Source organism: Mesoplodon bidens, assembly GCF_964165515.1.
Source record: "Mesoplodon bidens genome assembly, chromosome: 10".
Classification (NCBI taxonomy): domain Eukaryota; kingdom Metazoa; phylum Chordata; class Mammalia; order Artiodactyla; family Ziphiidae; genus Mesoplodon; species Mesoplodon bidens.
The window spans coordinates 77,489,208-77,515,289 of NC_138172.1; the positions used below are offsets into that span (position 1 = coordinate 77,489,208).

The 26,082-nt window shown below is 41.9% G+C and overlaps 1 protein-coding gene across 3 annotated transcripts in view; it reads right to left on the reverse strand.

The window, feature by feature from the left end:
- PLA2G7 (phospholipase A2 group VII) overlaps nucleotides 1-26,082 on the reverse strand; it is a 45,513-nt gene that overhangs the window by 13,198 nt on the left and 6,233 nt on the right. The window contains exons 2-3 of one of the 3 annotated variants that reach the window (XM_081246271.1): nucleotides 5,573-5,715; nucleotides 209-330 (exon numbers count right to left, since the gene is read on the reverse strand). In XM_081246271.1, coding sequence (XP_081102397.1) covers nucleotides 209-330; nucleotides 5,573-5,681 — 231 coding nt within the window. In that variant the 5' untranslated portion in view covers nucleotides 5,682-5,715. Of the gene's footprint in view, nucleotides 1-208; nucleotides 331-5,572; nucleotides 5,716-20,524; nucleotides 20,627-26,082 lie in introns of those variants that run through there. The other 2 variants (XM_081246272.1, XM_081246273.1) reach the window with 2 other exon arrangements.

Below are 26,082 nucleotides of genomic sequence, written 5' to 3' on the forward strand. Positions count from 1 at the left end.
AGGGGAAAAAAAGAGTTTATAGTTAATCTGATGAGAGCAACGAATTGAGGAATGAATTAAACAGCCAAAGGCTTCCCAGGAAACCATACAAATGGCAAAATGAGTCTTTTTCAGGTGAGGGCAAGGTCAGGTTTCAAAACCTTCTCATGGGCCATAGCCACAGTCAATATTAGAATATAAGGATAAGTGGTATTAATCAAATCACTACCTTATTCGTGTAATCAAACATCAAGTCTGTACAACCGACGGAATAAGATCCATTTCCTCTGGGGATTTTAGTTTGGCCAAACCTTGCAGCAGCCATCAGAGCTTGTAGTTTATTGACCCACGCTGGAAAACAGGTCAATATTATTTCACTTGTCAGCCATTAGACCCCAGACTTTATTACACAAAGAAACTCCAAGAGAATCAAGTGACTACCCAAAGTTTCCTGCCTCCATGTCTTTACTAATTAGTAAAATACACAAATAATTATTGAGCGCCTGCTGTATGCGAAGTACTGTGTGGGGAAAAAGGTGGAGGTCAACATAGCCCTTTTCCTAAGATGCTGAGGATCAGCTCCTAATCCTTCCAGCCTTGCCCTTACCTTCTACTCCTATCCAGAACATATTAGAGACCACTTCCCAAATCTGCTTTTCCTAAACACGAACTTTATCGACCTTTCAGATTTGGGCTCACGACTTCCCACTGGAAGCCTTCCTATTGGAACAGCAAAGCCTATGGTCCAGAATGAAACTAAATGACCATCTCCCAACTCCCCCTCTTCATCTTCCAACCACACAGCATGCAACTCCAGAATTCCCTAGTTTGGGGATCCCAAGCCATAAACCTGGGAATCATGCTACTCTCCTAACTCTTTTTCCTCTATCCCCTACATCCAACCAAGTTCCAATCTCTAGCATTTGTTTTTAGTGCAGGATTCTCTCTCCAATGTATCCTTATCCCACTAGCTCAACTGTCCCAGTTACACCTTAACTGCTCTTGACCGGACAGTCGCCGTCTCTCCCAAGTGTAGTGTTCACCTTGGATCCTGACTCCTTCAACTGCATCTTTCACACAACTCCTGGAGTGATTTAAAGCATGAATCTCACCAGGCAATTCTTCAAATCCTTCAATGCTTTCCTATCATCACCAGGTATTTTTTCTTGAAGGAGGAATGTACTGGAATCTTTCTGGAAGGCAGTTTGTAGGTTATATTTAAATCTACGCATGGCTTCCAGTGTGGCATGGCTTATCTTTCCAGTGTTTGAAACTCGTAGAGATTCACAGGTACACAAGTTAAATCCCAAGTTCCCGGACACTGTAAGAAAGACCCTCCATGATCTGGAGGTCCACTGGCTCCTCCTCTTCTTCTGCTTTTTCCCTTGTTATCTCCCTCCCTGTGCTCCAGCACTGCTGAGTGACACACTGGGCTGTTCCATGCGTCTACACCTTAGTAAATGCTGTTCCCTGCGCTTGAAACCCCCATGGCAAACTCCTATTCAACCTTTAACATCTTGATCAGATGTCAGGTCTTCTCTGAAGCCTTCCCTGACCACCACCCCAGACTTAATCGTTTCATCCTCAGTATCAAATCAATTCCCTGTATATATTTTTATCTTTCTTCCTATCATATTAGGTTAAAATTATGTGTCTGCACACTCTCTCTCCTAAGGCTATTTTGTAAGAGCTGCATCCATGTCTTTGTATCCCCACATCTTTAACACAATGTCTAGCACATAAGCAGTGCTCAAAAAATATCTGTGAAAGTGACTTAAACTAAGCTTTTCACTGTCACTGGGTCTCTTTTGTTTCTGCTAAATGCTTTATGGCACATATATATATATATATATATAATTAATTAATTAATTTTTTGGCTGCATTGGGTCTTCGTTGCTGCCCGCGGGCTTCCTCTAGCTGCGGCGAGCAGGGGTTACTCTTTGTTGCAGTGCGCGGGCTTCTCATTGCAGTGGCTTCTCTTGTTGCAGAGCACGGGCTTTAGGTGCACAGGCTTCAGCGGTTGTGGCACGCAGGCTCAGTAGTTGTGGTGCACAGGCTTAGTTGCTCCACGGCATGTGGGATCTTCCCGGACCAGGGCTCGAACCCGTGTCCCCTGCATTGGCAAGTGGACTCTTAACCACTGTGCCACAAGGGAAGGCCCATGGCCTCTATTCTTTCACCCACCCACTCTTGAAACATTTTCTCTCTCTGGTGCCAAAACCCTTTAACACACCTGCAGTTTCACCTGTTCCCCTTTCTAACCCCCAATAAAGTCCACATGTAATTTCAGGATGGTGAGTCCATATATCAGTGTATCTAGATTCAGTTTTCTAAATTCAGCTTGCCTTCTCCTTTCTTTCTGTTGGACTGTGAGAGGTGATTGCTTTGTTAGACAGATTCCTTTGTGCTTCCTATCATAGTCTGCTTCTGCCATGTAGACCCTTGGAACTATGTTAGGTATGGTGCCTGATACCATAGGGTATCTCTCAGAAAGGCTTGGGGTCATGAGAAGAAGCACATTGACATTCTCCATGTTAGTGTGTGAAGCACCTGCCAGTGATGAGTCTTCCAACGCATGAGGCCTTGCTACTCAAAGTTGGTCCATGGACCAACATCATTAGCATCATGTGGAAGCTTGGAGATGAGGCTCTTAGGCCTCACCCCAATTCTACTGAATCTGAAAAGATGTGCCTATTAAAGTGTAAGGAAGCACTAGGCTAAGATACCAGGCTACCTGGCCTGACACACGGTCAGCAATTCATGGTCAAAGGGCCGGAGGTAGTTCCGAGGAAGGCAGTGGTCGAGATGAACGGACACTGGTGTTGGAGCCAGGTGATCCTATTTTGGATTCCAGCTGTATATCTTACAAGCTATGATGCTCTGCCCTAGGCAATTTATTCCCCTCTCTGATCCTCATTTGTAAAGTGGAGATAAAATCACTTGGCCAACTCTCAGGACAGCTGTAAGGATAAAGTGATCATCTAAGTCAAGTAGCTTGCCCAGATCGCAGCCCAGAAGAGGCAGACAACTGATGTTATTTGCCACTTCCCCTAGAGTTAGCTAACTCTGGTTACCCAAATTCAAACCTGAGGAGGAGTTTTGGCAGATCTACACTAGATCATACCATTTTTCTCTGGGTAGCTTCGAAATCCAAGGTGTTTCCTCAGAAACATTACTTTAAAAAGTTTTGCCTGTAAGGCTAACATTTTAGGGTCTATTTAGAATTACAAAAGCCTTTATCTCTCCTATTTAAGACTGTCTGCTGAGCGGTCCTTCATGATGTCATAGGGAGACGTCAAGTCCAGAGGACAGTAGGGTAGGCTACTGTCACCAAACAACACCAAACAACAAGGTTTTTTAGGTTCACCAACCAACAAGGTCCTACTGTACAGCACAGGGAGCTATATTCAATATCCTGTGATAAACCATAATGGAAAAGAATATGAAAAAGAATATATATATATGTATATGTATAACTGAGTCACTTTACTGTACAGCAGAAATTAAACACAACATTGTAAATAAACTATACTTCAGTAAAATAAACAAGAAAGAAAGAAAGAAAGAAAGAAAGAAAGAAAGAAAGAAAGAAAAAGAAAGAAAAGAAAGAAAGAAAGAAAGAAAGAAAGAAAGAAAGAAAGAAAGAAAGAAAGAAAGAAAGAAAAGGTTCACCAGCCTGCAGCTAATCTGGTTATGGTCCTAGATTTCCCATTCTGTAACCAACTATCAGCACTCATCACAAAGGAAGAGGCAGGGAAGAGACTTGCCAGGTTGAATAGCCACTCTGTAGATGATACAGTTTTGTGGTTCAGAACTTACAAATGTCACCTCCTATTTTTCTTCAACTGTATTTTAATAGAAGCATTAGAACCTATGGTATGCTGTTAATCTTATTATACATTTTTGGTGATGTTCATTTATCAAATAGTCCTGATGTTCATTCCTGGGGTTGGAGATGGAATGTACATGTGCTAGGAAAATGACATTGTCTTATATGGCTTTATGTCCTCCATTAGCAAATGGGATATCTCTATCCATGTTTACAAACTTTTTGGCTGCATGATCATATTTTCTATGTATTCATTTATTAAGAATGATACAAATAATCATCTATTAATTTCATCTTTTATTGAATAAACTATTTCTAATAATTTAAAAAATATTTATGCATTTATTTTTGAGTATTTCAAATGAATGGGGCATTGGGCTCCAGGCTGGGATGACAAAGATGAGTCAAGCAGTGTCCTCAAGTTTCTGACCGTCCAGTAACCGCTTTCCAGTGATTTTCAGACGTGAGGGAATAGAGAACATGTTTTGAAATTCCCACTATGTACCAATAAAAAGCACATGATGTAAATGTCTCTTAGGGAAGAATTTGCTCGTCATGTAAGATGTTACCTGTTTTCAATGTACAGATAAGGTAATGGGAGAATTAATTTAACCTTGAGAATTAATTTAACCTCCTTGAGCTTGACTACAAACCCTCTGTCTTAGTCACCAGTGTATTACGCACACCTCAGTTCTCTGATAAGTATTGATGCATGAATGGACCTGTGAGATATGATGCGATTTCCTATGCAAACATAGATAGAATATCTAGTCCCTTTTCTGTTGTTGTGATCATTTCCCCAACTATGAAGTAGGGCCAGGTTTGTAAGGCACTGGTCATGAAAGATCTTTGGTAAATATCACAGTAAGGAGTCACCCATCAAGACTGCACAACTAGATCCAGGGCTACCATATCTCCCCAGGTGCATGGGTCTGTGGGTACAGACATTATGGCACCTTGCAGAGGCCACTGATGCTGCTCACCTGAGGAGACTAGATAGAGAAGTTCATGCATCCCAACCCTCTGGGATTAGCAGGAATTCACAAAGCTCCAGAAGGAATCGCTTTTCAATCAAGGTTATTCTAGGTGACAGTAGATGTCCCTGTCTAGAGATGGCTGTCCCATTCTGGCCGCCACTCCTGGGCTTGACTAAGCCTCCCCCTCTTCTCCTTCCCTCCACCCTGCAAAGTCAGAAACAGCAAGGGATGCACATCCATTCTCATCTGGAGCTCCAAGTGCCTACTGGTCCCTGCTTCTGCCTGTCATTAGATGGAACAGATTGTCCCCCTCTGGATCCCAAACTCTAAATTGCCATCTTCTCACACACTCCACCATCAACCAGGACTACGCCTGTTGATCAAGACACATGCCTCTTCTTCACCTTCGTGGGGGCAGGTTTGGGGTTGCCTCTGAAGGCACTGCAGGGGAAGTGTGCTACTGCACTGAGAGCGCATGGGTCAGGGCAATGAGGTATAGAAGGGGTGGTGTGGACCTTCTCTACGGTGAGTGCGCGCTGAGTTTCCAGCTTGTCTGAAAAGGCCTCATCCTAGGCTGTCCTGCAGTCCTGATGTTGAAGAAGAAGGCACTTCTCTAGCTGCATTAAGAAGAGGAAAGAGTGAGGCGCCCCCCTCCTCCCCCGGGAGACTTGAGGATCTCATCTTCATCAGAATCTTCTTAGAAGTCCACACATGCAACTTCCCTGGGACCACTTCGAGTCTGCCAACAGGTCAGTTGCTCAAGCCCTTGAACAAATATACCTCTTACCTGATGATTCAATATAGGCAACAGGATTTAGGTCTTGCCAGTAAAAAGGATGAACCAGCGTGAGGCAGGTGCAGAGGCAGAAAAGCGCACGCAGTTTGGGTGGCAACATCTTGGAAGCTGAGCAGCCGTTTCAGCTTAACCTTCTTCAAGGCAGATGATTAAAAGGAAAAAAAAGACATGCAATAACGAGGACTTAACTAGGCTAACCTATCAGGGAGATTAAGGGACTGGTAACATGATTCCGTGTGTTATAAAGGGAGAAGACATTTGGAAAAAAACAGCACATGCATTTTCTAGAATGGGTTTTTGGGAGGCACTAGGGTGTCAGAGTTCTTGGTCATGCTGGATTGCAGAGCCCAGACATAATATTTTTAGGTTATAATATTAGGTTTTTGGCCACAAGTTCCCTAACTTTGTAGCAGTCTAGTTTGGTTAGAAAGGAGAGCATCAAACTATAGTAATTTTATCACATATCATCATCATAATAATATCCAAGGGCATGTCTAGCACATAGTAAACCCTCAATATGTTTTGGCTAATGTTTCCATCATATTTGTAAAATAATCATGTCGCAGCAGCTGGGTTTGTTTTTGGTGCTGATGATGTTATATTCTGGGGGATCTCTATAACCCTGCTACGACTGAGAGCCTCCCAAAGGCAGGGGGCAGATCTTACTTGCTGTCCCAAGTGCCTAACAGGGGTCCTGGCATGCAGCTTGTGTGGGATAAATGCCGGTAGAACTGATGAATAAAACTGGACTTGTGATAATAATAAACTATATTACAGGGAGGCTCTTTGTTAACGTCTTATCAGCAAAAACTCTCTTGTATTTGTGAATCACTTTTCCCCTTGAAAATTTCTCCCCTCAACTTTTTGGGGTGATGGAAATGGTCCAAGCCATCACCATCTCTCTCTTGAATTTTGCAATAACCTCTCACTGGTCCCCCCGAACCCTATGGTCAATTCTCAATACAGCAGCCAGAGTGATCATGCCATTCCTCTTGCTCAAAGCCCCCAAATGGCTTCATATGACACAGAGCAGAAGCTATAGACCTTAAAGTAACATATAAGGCTCTACAGCCTGTACTCAACAGACTCCTGGTCCGACATCCCAGCCTTTCCTGCACAGGCACCCACATACTCACTGCAACTACACATCTTCCTTGCCATCCAGCAAACATTTCAGGCCCCCGCCTTGTCTCACCTTGGGATCTGTACCTGTGTTCCTCTTCCAGGAAGGCTCTTTGCCCTGATACCCAAATAACCAGCTCCCTCACTCCTAGGTTTTTGCTTCCATGTTACCTTCTCAGTGAGGCTTTCCCTGACCAGTTTAAAATTACAATCTACCCCCCAACACGTACACCAATACGTGCCCTGTTTCCCCCATCTGCTTTATTTTTCTCCATAATATTATCACCAATGAAGATTCTCTGGATTACTTGTTAATTGTTTATCTTCTTCTTCCAGAAAGTCAGTTCTGTGAGCGTAGGGAATTGGGGTTGGGGTTTTTTTTGTTGTTTTTTTTCCCTGCTGTATTCCCAGGACCTACAACAGTGCCTGGCACATAGTAGGCACCAATAAATGCCTGCTGAATGGATAAATTCTGAATCCTGGTAGTTTCTAATACATCGATTACTCACATAAACTGAGCCATGTTTAATGATCCATGTGGGTGTTTGTGCCATTGATACGAATGGGGTACTAACTAGCTGGCATGGTTATTCTGCAGGAAGATGTAGATCCTTGGCACAGAAATTAGTGTTCCTGAGTAGCTATGTGCTCCCCTGAATTTCCTGGCCTCCCTGGTAGCTAGACGGGACTGATTTCCGATAAATGGGAATTTGAATGGAAGTGGCTTAGGACATTTATGAGTCGGTATGTCTCTCCATTCCTTCCTTTCCTTCATTCAGCAAACTTAGAAGCCACATGTGTGTCTCCAGACGGAGGAAGTCTGGATCCCTCATCGCTGAACAGAAAAGAGCCTCTGCCAGTTTATATGGCCTTTTATGAACAAGAAATAAACGTTTGTTGTGTTAACCCATTGAAATCTCCAGGTTAAGTTGTTTTCCATTATGACAGTGCAACAGGGCCGATTCTGAGTAACATCAGATCTGCGGTCATTCAGTCAATGGGTACTTACTAAGCAAATGCTACACACCCTCTGCTATGTCAACAACTGTGGTAAGTACCGGAGAATTTGACATAATCCCTGCTCTAAAAGAGTTTACAATAAGGGTTCAGAAACAAGACTCACACCTATAATACAGGAAGAAAGCAAATGACAGGGACATTTCCAAATTCTCAGATGATATGGTACAAATTCTCAGGGCAACAGGAATTTGGAGAGAAAGATTTCAGAGGAGACAGGGCTATACAAAGGTCAGCTTTTACCACACAGGCTAAAAATCCAGATAGGTAGCTGGGAAAACTGTCACTGGAGCTCTAAGCTTCTTGGTTATTTGTAGAGTGAGTCTGGCATTTCCTTATTCCATATCTTTTTTTAGGGGGGTGGGGGGAATCAGAAAAAGCATGTACAGTTTAACTCCTTAGATTATTTATAATATGGGTTGACTTCATTTTATCTTATTTCACTATTATTTTCAATTTTATTATAATGTTAATACATGATTTCAAAATTCAACCATGACAATAAAGTAAATTAAAAAATGGAGCTGTCTTTGCACTAATAATCCCTTGTCAACAGATGTTTTTCCAGATGCATTTCCATGTGTAAATAAATGTACACATACACAATATAGACAAACATATACACCCATACATATAAATATACATACATATATAGTTTTAAAGTTTGTTTATAAAACTTCATACAATATATTCAACTTCCATTTTTAATTTGAAAATATATTGTAAATATCTTTTCATATGAGTACATAGCACTATAATCTGTCTTTTTATTTAAAATGGCACCTAAGAGTTGTTAAAAAAAGTTTGCTCACTAAATAGATGATACTATTGCTAACATTTGAACACTTACTAAGTGCCAAGTATTTTGCATAGTTTCTGGCACATGGCCCCTTACTCAATCATCACCAAAACAATCTGTCAGGGAAGTTTAATTATCCCCATTCTATTGATGAGGAAACTGAGGCCAGAAAAGTTTAACTGAATTGTTCTAATCACACAGCTAGCAAGTGTTGGAGGTAGGGCTTAAACCCAGATTGCCTGAGTGCCTGCTTTTACCCACCACATGGCATCTTGATATAATGTCAAATTCTGTTCACTCTAAAACCAAAATCTTCTAAAGTTAATGAACAGAACAGTTATTTTAATGATGCTAAACTGGTCAGAGCTGGATTGAGAGATGACTTAACAAAGAATTAGCAATTGTTCTCCAAACAGATGAGACTCCGTCTCGTTGTTCTTGCCCTAATTTATATTGGAGCAACATGCCAAGACCCTTGGAAACTTCAGAGTACTGTGTATGAATCCCAAGACATAGCTAAGTTTCCCAAATAAGCAACAGAAGAAGCTGCACTGAAGCCAGGCTGGATCCTCACAAGCCTCCACTGCTACCCCTCTGTTACAATGCCACAACTTAGTTTTTCATCAAATAACATCATCCACAGAAAGTATTTACCACTCCTGGTGCTTACAGCCCAGGCTGAATAAGGGGAGTGTCGTTCAGCCCATTTGGAAGATCACGAGGGATGAAGAGGTGAAAAACAGAAGACAAAGTGAAACACACAAGGAATCAACAGTGATTTTTAGGAACCCTGCACTAACCCCAAGAAGGCTCACTTGCCCGTAGCAACTTGGGTATTCATCACATCTTCCCTGTCAATAACCTCAGGAAGAATTAGAGACAGCCAATGGCTAGCAGGGCTTCCCCGAGTCCTCCAAGCAGGACTGGGGTGTTCTGCCCTCCCCATGATTCCTACCAGACCAGTGCCAGGGCCATCACCTTTTGTCCTTGTAGTGGAACCGGCAGAGTTAAGGCCAGATGAAATGGCCCACGCCAGTTCCCTGCCTGACCTCAAGCAGGTTGCAAGGCTGTTGTGGAACCTTTGAACACGCCGACTCCTGAGCCCCATCGCAGACTTTCTGATGCAGAATCTTCAGAAGGCAGGTCCAGGCATCTATATGTTAGCTCCCTATGGGCTCCGGTACAGCCAGCACCAGGAGGCAGTGTTTAGAAATGTCTGCAATGGAACAGTAACAGTACTGTTTGCTGAGTTTTTTTCATCCCCCTATATATGTGCTATCTGACCTCATTCCCAGAGTAATAATTCTCCAAATAATTTAATGACTGGCTGCCTCACTCATTCATTTGTTCACGAATCCATTTACTCAATTTTAAGAGTGACTATGGGTCAGTCACTATGTTTGGGATTAAAAGATTTCAAAAATGGATGTGACTTTTGTCTTTAAAATTCCTAGCAGGGCAAGCAATTGTTGCACGGTTATAATGAGTGCTATAAGAGCTTATTCACAGGATGTAGTGGGAATAAATGTCTAGCAGGCATAAAAGAAAAGAAGCACAGTTTAGCATCTCCATTCGTCCTTCCGGGGACGAAGATCACTGACGCACAGTAAGGCTAGGTAACCTGCCTGGGGTCACAGAGTGAGCATTTGGCATGGGCGGTACTAGATGGCGGTCTTCTTCTTTTACTCCTGTGGATTGAATGACAGAAGGACCCACACATGATCCCTCTTCTCTTGCCGCCTTCCTAGTGCCTCAGATGGCCTTGTCTTTCCCTGTTCCTCTGACGTGGGATGGAATGATATACCGAGATGTCCCCAGCTGACTGCACGAAGCAGTGGCCAACTAATACCAAAGTTTCCCTGCAGCCAGGAAGGGAGGTGTCCTCTGAGCCTGGCTCCTCCAGGGCACAAAAGGAGCAGGCACTTCCCAGCTCAGCTGGCAGAAGCTCACCTGTCAGGGCACAGTCAGGCGGCGGTGGCACTGGCAGCATAGAAGGCTGCGTCCTCTTTGCTTGGTACATTCCATGCATGCCTGCATCCGGGTACTATGAACCCTCTACTGCAAGGCTGTTGTACAATGTGCAGAATTGCTTCCCCCAATAGCCTGTGAGCTCCTTCAGATCAGGGATTGGTCACATTAATCTTCTTATTATTGCTGCTTAACAAAGAGCCCGGCATATAGCAAGCACTCGTAAATGTTTCTTGAAGGAAGATGAAGGATCCTGCCTTCTTTTTGGTTTGGGCCACCAGGTGGCCCAGAAACCCATGTGCGGACCCTGCGCCAACAGGTTCTCAGTACACAAGGTGGGCGGGGCTTGACCTTTTGGGCTTTAGTGCCTACATCCCAACTGCCTGGGTTTGATTCCCAGCCTCGGTGTGACCTACAAACTATGGAAACCTTCTGTGCCTCATTTTCTTACCTGTAAAATGGGTCTGAGGATGATAATAATATTACTTAGGGTTAAATGAGAAATATATGTCAAACAGCATATTTGCACATGGCTAAATGCAAACATCAGCATATTCATTTTGCATCCCTGGCATCATGAATTGCCTGTCATAGGTAAGTAGTTGCTCAATAATGCTAACTAAATAAAAGCTAAGGTGTCAATCGGGTCCTTGACATAGGAACAGGAAGACTTTTCCTTTGTTGACTGAAGTGACTCCGAGGGCATCATCTCCTCTGTTCCTAGGTAATTCTGCTGAATATATCTTCGGGCTTCATAAGGACTCGCCTTTCCCCTGAGCACTATAACTAGCATTTCTCCTACATTTCTTAAGGAACTTTGTGTTAGTTGCCTTCCTCCCCCTCTTCGGATGATTAGTGATCTGGTAATACCTAGGGCATCCCTGTGGTCTAGGTCATCATGGCCTCTCTCAAGGTGACAGCTCCCTAACATAACAAGCTGTTAAAAAGTACTGGGGTGTTCCAGAGCCTTTCCTCATTAATTTCTAAATAACAGCCCTTTCTCCTGGAGGCATCTTCTCAAAGCCCCCCAAAAGTTACTCTAAAGGAAAGGCTCATATGCTAATGGGGAGAAATGTTTTGGAGAAAAGAGGAGTTTTAATGTCCTCCAAATCACATCCCCTGGGCAGTAACCCACTCTGGCTACCCCCCGCACCTTCTGGCTGCCAAGCTTCAAACAAGAGTGAGTGAGCCTGCATTCTATCATCAGTTAGGGCTTGGATGATTCAGAGTATGGTTTTCAGCGTAAGATCTGTGTTTGAGGCAGGAGATGGTTAATAAACAATACTTAAGGGTGGAGTGGGGTGAAACCTCAGAGCAAACAGTCCTTTTCTTGGAATGCTACCTTTTCTCAGAATTGAAAATAAAAATGGGATAACTGTTCTTTTCTGAAACAAATTTTTCTCTAACTGTGGGGAAGCAGAAGCCAGTCCTTTCTCAGGAGGTGTAACAGTGAAACAGGCAGTTCTGGATGAGAAGTTCTTTTGAGACTGATTCACTGATGCTACGGCAAACGTCTAGCTAAGTAATAAAAAAGAAGATTTTGATATTCATTTTGTATCAGATTTATGTTTTCTAAAAAGCTGAATGAGAACTCCTTGGACCAGGAAGGGGACTTGATGAAGCATCGCTTCTGGAAGAATCAACAAACACTCCTGATTAACATGTCCCAGGCATCTGAGAAGAGACTCGGGGTTGGTTTTCCTGCATCTGCACTTGTTGATTTTGGTTTTGATTGGCTTTAATATTAGCCAGAACCTCTTAAAGATAGAGAAATATTTCAACTGCCACTCAGACCTTCTGAATCCAAATCTTGATCACTGGTTTGGTTTAGAAAATAAAGAAGATGATATGAGGCATAAATAATTATCTTTTATTGAGCATCTACTGTATGCCAGCACTGTCTAGCTGGGTACTTTATGTAACCTCTCGTCTTCACAGAAAGAATAGAGTTAGGCTGGTCTTATTATCTCCATTTTACAGTTAAAACACTGAGGCTTGCATTTGCAGCAACATGGATGGACCTAGAGATTGTCATACTAAGCAAAGTAAATCAGACAGCGAAAGACAAATACCATATGATATCACTTATATGTGGAATCTAAAATATGACACAAATGAACTTATCTATGAAACAGAAACAGACTCACAGACATTGAGAACAGACTTGTGGTTGCCAAGGGGGGTGGGAGAGGGAAAGATTGGAAGCTTGGGATTAGTAGATGCAAACTATTATATACAAGATGGATAAACAGCAGGGTCCTACTGTATAGTACAGGAAACTATATTCAATATCCTGTGATAAACCATAATGGAAAAGAATATGAGAAAGAATATATAACTGAATCACTTTGATGTACATCAGGAATTAACACATTTTAAATCAACTATATTTCAATCAAATTAAAAAAATAAAAAGCAAACAAACAAAAACACACTGAGGCTTGCAGATTGGGTGACTCATATTGACTGGTGTGTTTCAGTGGTTTGACTACCAAGCCCCGCCCTCTGAGACACGTGAGGAAAAACCATCAGTACAGTAGGCTCTGCTTTTTACTTAAATATGTACATTTATACACAATAGAAAAAAATCTAGATGAATATAAAACCAGAATATCCTCAGTGGTTACATTTAAGGGGTAGGATTAGAGGTGATTTTAGTTTTCTTTTTCTAATTTGTCAAGAGTGAACATGCATCGCTTGAATAGGAAAAAAAAGAAAAGAAAAGAAACAAAACCCTAGCTCTTTCCTGGGTCGACTAAATCTAAAAGGATGGCCTCCTGTCAGAAAGAAGCCACACCCTTAGATATTTTAGGTCCAATTCAGGGACAATGTTGGATTTGAAACTTTGCTTTAGAGCATAATTTTAGGAGAAAGGTCTGCTTAGTTTCAGTTTAAAAGTTTGGGGTAGGTTTTCTTCCTGAAAGAATCAGTGGTTTGTGGTTATTAAACTTCAGATTAGTACCCATGAGCCAGGCACTGTGCTAGGCAGTTAAGGGAGCCCCTGTGTGTGTGTGTATGTGTGTGTGTGTGTGCCTGTTGTGTGTGTATGGGGTGGGGGTGAGGTGCAGGATGGCAAACAAAAGAGAAAAACATGCTTCAAAGAGTGCCCAGTTTTGTGGTCTAGCTGAAGATAGACATAACCTACTCTAGCCCAGGTCAAACTAGGAGACACTAGCTAGTCCAAGCCCGGTGTTTTACATACAGAGAAACTGAGGCCCAGAGAGGGGAAGCAACTTGCCTGGAGCCACACAGTAAACTAGTGACCTCGTTGGGACCAGAAGACCTTGTGCCCTGATCACCAGGCAATCAGGTTTTCAGTGAGGCCTGCCCTATAGGTGAGGAATATCTGTGCTCCTGCGAAGAATGTGGATCCTGGACAGGAGATCTAGGGGCTTCCCAGGGCAATGGGAAGGGCCTGAGTTTACAGTCAGAAGGATCCACTCTAGCTGGTCATTGCGTGTCTGGAACCTAAATCTCCTAATCAATGAAAAGGAATGTACAGTCCCTATCTTGTAGGGTTGATGAGGTGAGAAAATGCCAGCACAGAGCCCAGCCATCAACCCTCAATGAGTTCCCCTTTCCCTTCTTCCCCAGGAACCACATTAGCTCCATTTGAAGCAAAGTAGATTAGATTCTCAAGACTACATCCTGAGAAAGGAAAGAGCCCAGAGATCTGAAAGCCAGTGACTGCGTCCTCCTGCACTGCCAAGGTGGGGCCAGTGGTGCAGGCTCAAACTCCATGGGGTTTCTCATCCTTGGCACCATTGACACTTGGGACCTGGTAATTCCCGGTTGTGACGGCTGTTCTGTGCATCATAGGATGTTTAGCAGCTTCCTTGGCCTCTTCTCACCAGATGCCAGTAGCAGCGCCCTCTCCCCTAACTTGTGACAAGCAAAAATATCTCCAGACATTGCCAAGTGTCCTCTGGGGTGGGGGGGGGGGAACTGCCCCCAGTTGAGAACCACTTGGCTACATAAGGGTAAGCAGGCACAGGCAGGGGTCTGTCTTACCTAGGAGATGGGACAAAACCACGCCCCCAGAAAGAATCAGGGTTGCAAATTCTCTACTTTAAGGCAAATAACTGTAACTCTGAGCCTTCTTGCTAAGCAGGCAGGTGTATCTAACAGTATACATAGTCTTTGTTTGTTAGGTTTACAAAGATATGTGAATTCTTCATCAATGCATTCAATGTGTTATATGTATGCATCACTGCATTTGCCTTTCATCTTATTCTCCAGTTCATCTAGTTGGGGGTCTTCCCATGATGCCCTTGCTGATTTCTGGAGCCTGAAGCCCCACCCCTCCCCACAATGCCCACAGGACTGTGTGTTCCTCTCTGATGGTGCTGACTTTTCCCGCAGTGTATATCGCCACAACAGCCTATCCACCAGACCATCCATTCACCCTTCCACCCATTCAAACACCTATAAGCACCATGTGCCGAGTACTAAGTGCTGAAGGTATGGCTGGCTTCTACCATAAGCATACAAAACCCCATGTAGGGGTTCTTTTCCATTTTCCCCCCAATAGAATGAAGCTTCTTCTGCTAAAGGTCCAGTACTCTTTTTGTCTTTTAAAATTTCTCATAGTTCTATGTACATGAGGAGGGGGGTCCTTAACAAGACATTCCTCTGGTTTCTGATTAATTTCTCTAGCTTTATTTCTTAAGTAAGGTTTTTTTTAATGTGATTTTATTATAAGCAGCCACCCATCTTCTACAGAAGAATTACACATTTTAGATAAATATGACCAAACATTTCCCATGTTGCTAAAAGGAAAACAGAGATTCTTGCTCTTCTGAAAAAAGAACTACTATAATTGGCTGCAAGTCACTGGTTTGCTGGGGCACTGGCTTCTTTTACCTTCTGATGGTCATTAAGAACTCTGGGAGGATGACCATGAGGCTCTCGAATCTGAACACAGAGGAGTAATTCATAAGAAGTCTTTTATTTCTCCAAGTTCTCTTTCTGCAGAAAAGTGCCTTTTTCTCAACCATGGGATACAACTTAGAAATGTATTTATGTTGAAGAACTAGGACCCTGAAAAGTCTAATATTGGCTTTGAACATTTAGAACAGAGAATCCAAGGTGACAACACTAAAACCCTTGACACAGCAGTCTTCATAATCATAACGTATGAAAATCCATTACCACCACCACTAGCCAATACAATCTTTTCTTGGAGAAAGATGTAACCAGACAGACAGAGCAATAACTAGTAAACAAAAAGCTAGGAACACAGGTCTTGCCTATTCTTTAACACTGCCAAATTTACCAAAGCAAAGCTAGCAGTTCTAGTGGGGGTATAAATAAGTACCTGATTTTTGGATGGCAATTTGGCAAGACTTCAATGGTCCACATCCTTTGAACTTTTCACTACATTTCTGAGATCAGCACACACACACACACAAATCTTATACACGGGGAAGTAAAACCCTAAAAATGTAATGCCCTACAGCATTTATTCCAACTCCAGAGTAGCCAACACACATATACAACACAAATGAAAACCCTACAGAGGTCAAACAATAAGAGAATATCATCGATGGGATTATATCGAGGTAGTAACATGATATTTACAAAATAGTTCTTTATGATTTAGGAAACTGTTTACAATGTAATTTTAATTTAAGAAAAAGAATATAAAATTGCCAGGTAAAAATTCATACTGAAAAGTCTATTAAGTAATATTAAGTAATAAGGGTGATGGAATTATGGGTGTTTTTTTCCCCATAATTCTTCACATTGTTTACAATAAAATGTATTGCTTTACTGATAAGAAATCATTTAAAGAGGATATTTAAGAAGAGTTTGTATGACCATGAAAAGTGTTTAGGTTTAATATTAAGCAAAATGGTATACAGAGAATTAAGATAATGATCTGTGATCCCAGCTGCGTAAAAGAAAAGAGGAACCAGGACGAGGGTGAGGAGGGTGAGGAAGGGGAGGTGGAGGAGGAGAACGAGGGGGTCGGGGGAGGAGAAGAGAACAACAAGAACAAGGAGAAACAAAATAAAAAGAAATACAAGTGTTCACCAAGTTTATCTCCTTTAGAGAGCTTTGTATAGTTAGAAACTAAAGGTAATTTTTTATCCTTCTTTCTACTTTTCTTTTCCAATATTTTATTTATATTTTTTTATTATTTTTTTATTTTTATTTTTATTTTTTTTTCTTGTGGTACGCGGACCTCTCACTGTTGTGGCCTCTCCCGTTGCGGAGCACAGGTTCTGGATGCGCAGGCTCAGCGGCCATGGCTCACGGGCCTAGCCGCTCTGCGGCATGTGGGATCTTCCCAGACCGGGGGCATGAACCCATGTCCCATGCATCGGCAGGTGAACTCTCAACCACTGCATCACCAGGGAAGCCCCTTTTCCAATATTTTAAATAAATGAGAAAGCTTATTGCAAAAAAATCAACCATTTTTAAAATAGTAAAGCCTGAAAATCATTTTCTTCAGTTTTGGCTCCTGGACCACTAAATAAAATATCATCCTGGTAGATCAAGATCTTTAATTGAGAGCTCAAAGAACACATTCTATTTAAATCCATTTGAAAGTGGGTATCATCTTTGCCTTTCTTCTGTGGATTCCATGTCTGCTGCTGAAACCACCATTTCCTACTTGTTCTTTTACATCTCAGCTGAGATCTCCATATACCACCATGACCTGTGCTAATCCTATTTACCCGTCTGTCACTGTTAAATTCTCATCAGGCATTACTTCCTTTTTTGAAACAAAAGGCAAACCAAAACAACAGGTGGGGGACTTCCCTGGTGGTCCAGTGGTTAAGACTTAGCTTTCCGATGCAGGGGGTGAGGGCTCAATCCCTGGTAGGGGAGCTAAGGTCCCACATGCCTTGGGGCCAAAAGTCAAAACCAAAACAAAACATAAAACAGAAGCAATATTGTAACAAACTCAATAAAGACTTTAAAAATGGTCCACATCAAAAAACCCCAAAACCGGTGAAATGTCCACTCTCAAGTCCAGAATATCTGTCAAGAGCTGATGAATAACTCCGAGAAGTTCTGGCCAGAGATTAGGGCATGCATGCGTCTTAACTCTTCTGTCACTGGTAAAGAGGAAAGAAAATGCTCTTTCATAAGTATCAGTACTCTGTCAAATTCTTCCTGTTTAACTTCTAGAATGAGAGGGTATGGCATTCAAAATAATGATACTCTCCTCCCTGCAAAAAATGCCCACATCCTAATCCCCCAGAACCTCTGAATATGTTAGGTCACATGGCAAAGGAGAATTAAGGTTGCAAGTAGAATTAAGGTTGCTAAATAGTTGACTTTAAAATAGGGAGATTATCCTGGATTATCCAGGTGGGCCCAGTGTCATCACAAGGGTCCTTAAAAGTGGGAGAGGTTGGCAGAAAAGAAGGTCAGGGTGATGAAATGTGAAAATTCAACCCATCATCGCTGGCTTTGAAGATGCAGGAAGGTCCAAGAAATATGGGAGACCTCTAAAATCTGGAAAAGGTAAGGAGACAGATTCTCCCTGGAGCCTCCAGAAAGGAATACAGCCCTAAAAACACATTAATCTTGGCCCAGTGAGGCCATGTTAGACGTCTGAACTACAGAATTGTCAGACAATAAATGTGTGTTGCTTTAAGCCAATACATTTGTGATAAATTGCTGCAGCAGCAATGGAAAACTAATGCAGAGCATATAAAGTTACAGAAAGGGGACAGAGAGCAAATAGGTCAATTTACTTTCGACTAAAGTCAAAGAAGGTGGCTTATATATCTCAAAATGGACCCAATACCAAACAGTAATTGAGGAAGAAGATAAAATCTTCTGCTTCAGATATTTTACAGTAGCATGAAGCAGGAGATTGTCAACCCTCCATCCATGATTTCTAAGCAATTTATTACTACTTTTTTTACTTGCAGTATCCTTTGTTGTTATTTTACATTGATGTTGCATTTAAAAATTCAAAAATTAGAGAAAAATGTAATTTTGACAGTCCAAATGTCTGTTACTTTATATCCACTCCCTCCCCTGCTCAGGAAGTATTAAAAACTCCTGTTCATAATTAGATGTGACCTCATACATTTTTCTATAAGCAATGTTTTTAAGCAACTATATCCTTGTTTGATAAAGAAAAAATATTTTCTTCATTCTGAAACAGGCTAAAGGCAACTAGAACATTATATTACAGCAGTAATTCTTAACTAGGGCAAGTTTGTTCCCCAGATGACATTTGGCAATGTCTGCAGGCATTTTTGGTTGTCACAACTTGGCGGCCACTGCTACTGGCATCTGGTGGGCAGAGGCCAGGGATGCCACTAAATATCCTCCAATGCATAGGACAGACCCACAACATAGACATACATGGCTCAAAATATAAATAATGCCGAGATTGAGAAACCCTGGTATAAAGGGATGCAGGTGAAACCATATTCTTGTTTAATAATAAAGAAATATTTATTCCATTCTGAAACAGCCTAGAGGGAGGCAGATGCCTGGTCAATACAAGGAAGAACTTTTAAAATAATGAGGCCATTTATGATGTATACCTCACAATGTAGAGGGACTTCTCTGTCATGAGAAGGATTCTAACAAGGCTAACTAGTCCCATGCCAGGGATGCTGAAAAAGGTAGGGGTGCATAGTTGTGGTTGGACTCAGAGGTTCCACCTTTAGTGAAGATATATGGTTCCATTTAAAAGCATCGGCAAAAATTTCCTACTTCAGGGCTTCCCTGGTGGCGCAGTAGTTGAGAGCCCGCCTGCCGATGCAGGGGACACGGGTTCGTGCCCCGGTCGTTACTTTCTCTTCAATGCTTCACTTTTATGGAAATTTCTCAATGTCTCAAGAAGTCCGTCAAGCCGATTATCAAAGGGTCTTGAAAAAAATTCAGGCTTAAGATGAGCCAAGGTGTAAATAACCTCAGGATCATCTTCCTTTCCAGGAAATATCCAGATTCCTAACTCCAGCTGACATCCCCAGGCTCATTCCAGTTGCCCAGGCACCCAGCTGGCACTTTCCTTGATGCTCTATTCTGAGAGCCTCAAAGAGGGTGGTAAATTGTATGGGACCACAAACCTAGCTGGGTGATGGAACACGTATTCCCCACAGTTGATGTGGGAAGGGCACAGACACACAGTGGAGGGGAAGTGAGGACGCAGCTGCCCAGGGTTCTGCTTGCAGGAAACTCCTCGGGGTGCTGGGCAAGGCCTTTTACATCTCAGTGTGGATTTCTCAACTGTAAATCACCTCCCCAGCCGCGGCAGCAGCTCCTGCACAAATGTCTGGGAAGGGGAGCCAACGTTCAGTGCCCACGTGTGACAAGTGGAAGTGAGGCAGGAGATAGATGGGCCCAGGTTGAACAGCTGGAGTTTGTCCCCTGTGGAGACATACTCTAAGAGGAAGAGCAGGAGGGGCTAAGCTCTGCCCAGATAAGAGACCACATATTGTTCATTCTAGAGGTCAAGGAGACCTTCCCGACTATACATGCACAGAAAGTCTCCTTGGAGGTCAAAAAGGGAGCAGTGTCAACCTACCCATAGGCCTCTTTGCTAGAATCCATCTTGGCTAAAAGATGCCCATGCGCACATGGGAGGGCCCTGAGATAACCCAAATATGGACTCAGAACCAGGCAAAGCAAGATGATTGGCCAAGGGAAACCCAGAAGGAATGCCCCATATGGGTAGATTCAAACTACCATGAAGGCGCAACTCTGTCTCTGAGTCCGCCTGTGTGTGTACCCACACGTACCCTTTTTTCCTCCAAATAAACACTTTGCTTGTTTCACTACTTTCCGTTTCTCTGCGTAAATTCATTTTCTGCAAAGCCACACAGGCCAGGGGCTTGTCACTGGCCACTGGTCTAGTGGCTAAGATTCAGAGCTCACTGCCCCCGCCTGACTTCAATCTCTGGTGGAAACCGAAATCCTGCCTCAAGCCGCTGCAGGCCGAGGTTACCTGAGATCAGAAGCTGCAGCTGGAGGAAGCCAAGTCTGAAGCTTTCTCCCCAACTTCGGCAGGGCCACCAGAACACCATCCCCGAGGAAATCAGTGGGTACTGGCAGCTCACCTGTGCCTCCTGGTGGCCAGAAGGCCATCCCCGAGCCGCAGTCAGCAGGACTTCCGTGTTGGCGGGATTCTGAATGCTGCCATGGCTCAGACCGTGCAGAATGTTACATTGTCACTCACTCTGCCCATCACATGCCACATTTGCCTGGGGGAGCTGGTAACCTCACCCCATATTTAATCACAAAGAATAAGCAGTTGGGGATTGGTTCAAGATGGCGGAGTAGAAGGACATGTGCTTACTCCCTCTGGCGAGAGCACTGGAATCACAACTAACTGCTGAACGATCATCGACAGGAAGACACTGGAACTCACCAAAAAAGATACCCCACATCCAAAGACAAAGGAGAAGCTGCAATGAGAAGGTAGGAGGGGCACAATCACAATACAATCAAATCCCATAACCACTGGGTGGGTGACTCACAAACTGGAGAACAATTATACCACAGAACTCCACCCACTGGAGTGAAGGAGCTGAGCCCCACATCAGGCTTCCCAACCTGGGGGTCCGGCAACTAGAGGAGGAATTCTTAGAGAATCAGACTTTGAAGGCTAGTGGGATTTGATTGCAGGACTTCGACAGGACTGGGGTAAACAGAGACTCCACTCTTGGAGGGCACACACAAAGTAGTGTGTGCATTAGGACCCAGGGGGAAAGAGCAGTGATCCCGTAGGAGACTGAACCACACTTAGCTGCTAGTGTTGGAGGGTCTCCTGCAGAGGTTGGTGGTGGTGGCTGTGGCTCACCACGGGGACAAGGACACTTGCAGCAGAAGTTCTGGGAAGTACTCCTTGGCGTAAGCCCTCCCAGAGTCCGCCATTAGCCCCACCAAAGAGCCTGGGTAGGCTCCAGTACTGGGTGGCCTCAGGCCAAACAACCAACAGGGAGAGAACCCAGCCCCACCCATGAGCAGACAAGCGGATTAAAGTTTTACTGAGCTCTGCCCACCAGAGCAAGACACAGCTCTACCCACCATCAGTCCCTCCATTCAGGAAGCTTGCACAAGCCTCTTAGATAGCCTCATCCACCAGAGGGCAGACAGCAGAAGCAAGAACAACTACAGTCCTGAAGCCTGTGGGACAAAAACCACATTCACAGAAAGATAGACAAAATGAAAAGGCAGAGGGCTATGTACCAGATGAAGGAACAAGATAAAAGCCCAGAAAAACAAGTAAATGAAGTGGAGACAGGCAACCTTCCAGAAAAAGAATTCAGAATAATGATAGTGAAGGTGATCCAGGACCTCGGAAAAAGAATGGAGGCAAAGATCAAGAAGATGCAAGAAATGTTTAACAAAGACCTAGAAGAATTAAAGAACAAACACCTAGAAGAATTACAGAACAAACAATACAGTAACTGAAATGAAAAATCCACTACAAGGAATCAATAGCAGAATAACTGAGGCAGAAGAACGGATACGTGACCTGGAAGACAGAATGGTGGAATTCACTGCTGTGGAACAAAATAAAGAAAAAAGAATGAAAAGGAATGAAGCCAGCCTAAGAGACCTCTGGAACAACATTAAATGCAACAACATTCGCATGATAGGGGTCCCAGAAAGAGAGGTGAGAGAGAAAGGACCCAAGAAAATATTTGAAGAGATTATAGTCGAAAACTTCCCTAACATGGGAAAGGAAATAGCCACCCAAGTCCAGGAAGCACAGAGAGTCCATTACAGGATAAACCCAAGGAGAAACACACCAAGACACATGGTAATTAAATTGACAAAAATTAAAGACAAAGAAAAAATATTAAAAGCAACAGGGGGAAAATGACAAATAACATACAAGGGAACTCCCATAAGGTTAACAGCTGATTTCTCAGCAGAAATTCTACAAGCCAGAAGGGGGTGGTATGATATATTTAAAGCAGTGAAAAGGAAGAACCTACAACCAAGATTACTCTACTGGGCAAGGATTTCATTCAGATTTGACAGAGAAATCAAAAGCTTTACAGACAAGCAAAAGTTACAAGAATTCAGCACCAGCACACCAGCTCTGTAACAAATGCTAAAGGAACTTCTCTAAATGGGAAACACAAGAGAAGAATAGGACCTACAAAAACAAACCCAAACAATTAAGAAAATGGTAATAGGAACATACATATTGATAATTACCTTAAATGTGAACGGATTAAATGCTCCAAACAAAACACACAGACTGGCTGAATGGATACAAAAACAAGACCCTTATATATGCTGTCTACAAGAGACCCATTTCAGACTTAGGGACACAAACAGACTGAAAGTGAGGGGATGGAAAAAGATATTCCATGCAAATGGAAATCAAAAGAAAGCTGGAGTAGCAATACTCATATCAGATAAAATAGACTTTAAAATAAAGAATGTTATAAGAGACAAGGAAGGACACTACATAATGATCAAGGGATCAATGCAAGAAGAAGATGTAACAATTATAAATATATATGCACCCAACATAGGAGCACCTAAATACATAAGGCAAATGCTAACAGCTATAAAAGAGGAAATCAACAGTAACACAACAAGAGTGGGAGACTTTAACACTTCACTTACACCACTGGACAGATCATCCAGACAGAAAATTAATAAGGAAACAGAAGCTTTAAATGACACAATAGACCAGATAGATTTAGTTCATATTTATAGGGCACTCCATCCGAAAACAGCAGATTGCAATTTCTTCTCAAGTGCACATTGAACATTCTCCAGGATAGATCACATCTTGGGTCACAAATCAAGCCTTGGTAAATCTGAGAAAATTGAAATCATATCCAGCATCTTTTCTGACCACAACGTTATGAGATTAGAAATCAATTACAGGGAAAAAAAACGTAGAAAAAACAAACACATGGAGGCTAAACAATACGTTCTTAAATAACCAAGAGATCACTGAAGAAATCAAAGAGGAAGTCAAAAAATACCTAGAGACAAATGACAATGAAAACATGACAATCCAAAACCTATGGGATGCAGCAAAACCAGTTCTAAGAGGGAAGTTTATAGCAATACAAGCCTACCTCAAGAATCAAGAAAAATTTCAGATAAACAGTCTAACTTTACACCTAAATGTTCTTGGAGAAGATAAACAAAATTGATAAACTATTAGTCAGACTCATCAAGAAAAAGAGGGAGAGGACTCAAATCAATAAAATTAGAAATGAAAAAGGACACCAAAGAAATACAAAGTATCATAAGAGACTACTACAAGCAACCCTATGCCAATAAAATGAACAACCTGGAAGAAATGGACAAATTCTTAGAAAGGTATAACCTTCCAAGACTGAACCAGGAAGAAATAGAAAACATGAAAAGACCAATCACAAGTAATGATATTGAAACTGTGATTAAAAACCTTCCAACAAACAAAAGTTCAGGACCACAGGGCTTCACAGGTGAATTCTATCAAACATTTAGAGAAGAGCTAACATCCATCCTTCTCAAACTCTTCCAAAAAATTTCAGAGGCAGGAACACTCTCAAACTCATTGTACAAGGCCACCATCATCTTGACACCAAAACCAGAAAAAGATACCACAAAAAAATAAAATTACAGACCAATATCAGTGATGAATATAGATGCAAAAATCCTCAACAAAATACTAGCAAACAGAATCCAAGAACACATTAAAAGGATCATATACCATGATCAAGTGGGATTTATCCCAGGGATGCAAGGATTCTTCAACATACGCAAATCAATCAATGTGATACACCATATTAACAAACTGAAGAATGAAAAACATATGATCATCTCAATAGATGCAGAGAAAGCTTTTGACAAAATTCAACACCTATTTATGATAAAAACTCTCCAGAAAGTGGGCACAGAAGGAACCTACCTCAACATAATAAAGACCATATATGACAAATCCACAGCAAACATCATTCTCAATGGTGAAAAACTGAAAGCATTTCCTCTAAGATCAGAAACAAGACAAGGATGTCCACTCTCACCGCTATGATTCAACATAGTTTTGGAAGTCCTAGCCACGGCAATCAGAGAAGAAAAAGAAATAAAAGGAATACAAACTGGAAAAGAGCAAGTAAAACTGTCACTGTTTGCAGATGACATGATACTAAACATAGAGAATCCTAAAGATGACACCAGAACACTGCTAGAGCTAATCAATGAATTTGGTAAAGTAACAGGATACAAAATTAATGCACAGAAATCTCTTGCATTCCCATACACTAACAAAGCAAGATCAGAAAAAGAAATTAAGGAAACAATCCCATTCACCATTGCAACAAAAAGAATAAAATACCTAGGAATAAACCTACCTAAGGAGGTAAAACACCTGTACTCAGAAAACTATAAGACACTGATGAAAGAAATCAAAGATGATACAAACAGATGGAGAGATATACCATGTTCTTGGATTGGAAGAATCAATATTGTGAAAATGACCATACTACCCAAAGCAATCTGCAGATTCAATGAAATCCCTGTCAAATTACCAATGGCATTTTTTACAGAACTAGAACAAAAAATATTAAAATTTGTATGGAGACACAAAAGACCCCGAATAGCCAAAGCAGTCTTAAGGGCAAAAAACGAATTTGGAGGAATCAGACTCTCTGACTTCAGACTATACTACAAAGCTACAGTAATCAAGGCAATATGGTGTGGCACAAAAACAGAAATATAGATCAATGGAACCAGATGGAAAGCCAGAGGTTAACCCACGCACCTATGGTCAACTAATCTAAGACAAAGGAAGCAAGCATATACGATAGAGAAAAGACAGTCTCTTCAATAAGTGATGCTGGGAAAACTGGACAGCTACATGCAAAAGAATGAAATTAGAAAACTCCCTAACACCATATAGAAAAATAAACTCAGAATGGATTAAAGACCTAAATGTAAGACTGGACATGATAAAACTCTTAGAGGAAAATATAGATAGAACACTCTTTGACATAAATCACAGCAAGATCTCTTTTGACCCATCTCCTACAGTAATGGAAAAAAAACCAAAAATAAACACATGGGACCTAATGAAACTTAAAAGCTTTTGCACAGCAAAGGAAACTATAAACAAGACAAAAAGACAACCCTCAGAATGGGAGAAAATATCTGCACATGAATCAACCTACAAAGGCTTAATCTCCAAAATACATAAACAGCTCATGCAGCTCAATATTAAAAAAACAAACAACTCAATCAAAAAATGGGCAGAAGACCTAAATAGACATTTCTCCAAAGAAGACATACAGATGGCCAAGAGGCACATGAAAAACTGCTCAACATCACTAATTATTAGAGAAATGCAAATCAAAACTACAATGAGGTATCACCTCACACCAGTTAGAATGGGCATCATCAGAAAATCTACAAAGAACAGTTGCTGGAGAGGGTGCAGAGAAAAGGGAACCCTCTTGCACTGTTGGTGGGAATGTAAATTTATACAGTCACTATGGAGAACAGTATGGAGGTTTCTTAAAAAACTAAAAATAGAATTACCATATGACCCAGCAATACCTCTACTGGGCATATACACAGGGAAAACCATAATTCAAAAAGACACATGTACCCCAGTGTTCACTGCAGCATATTTACAATAGCCAGGTCATGGAAGCAA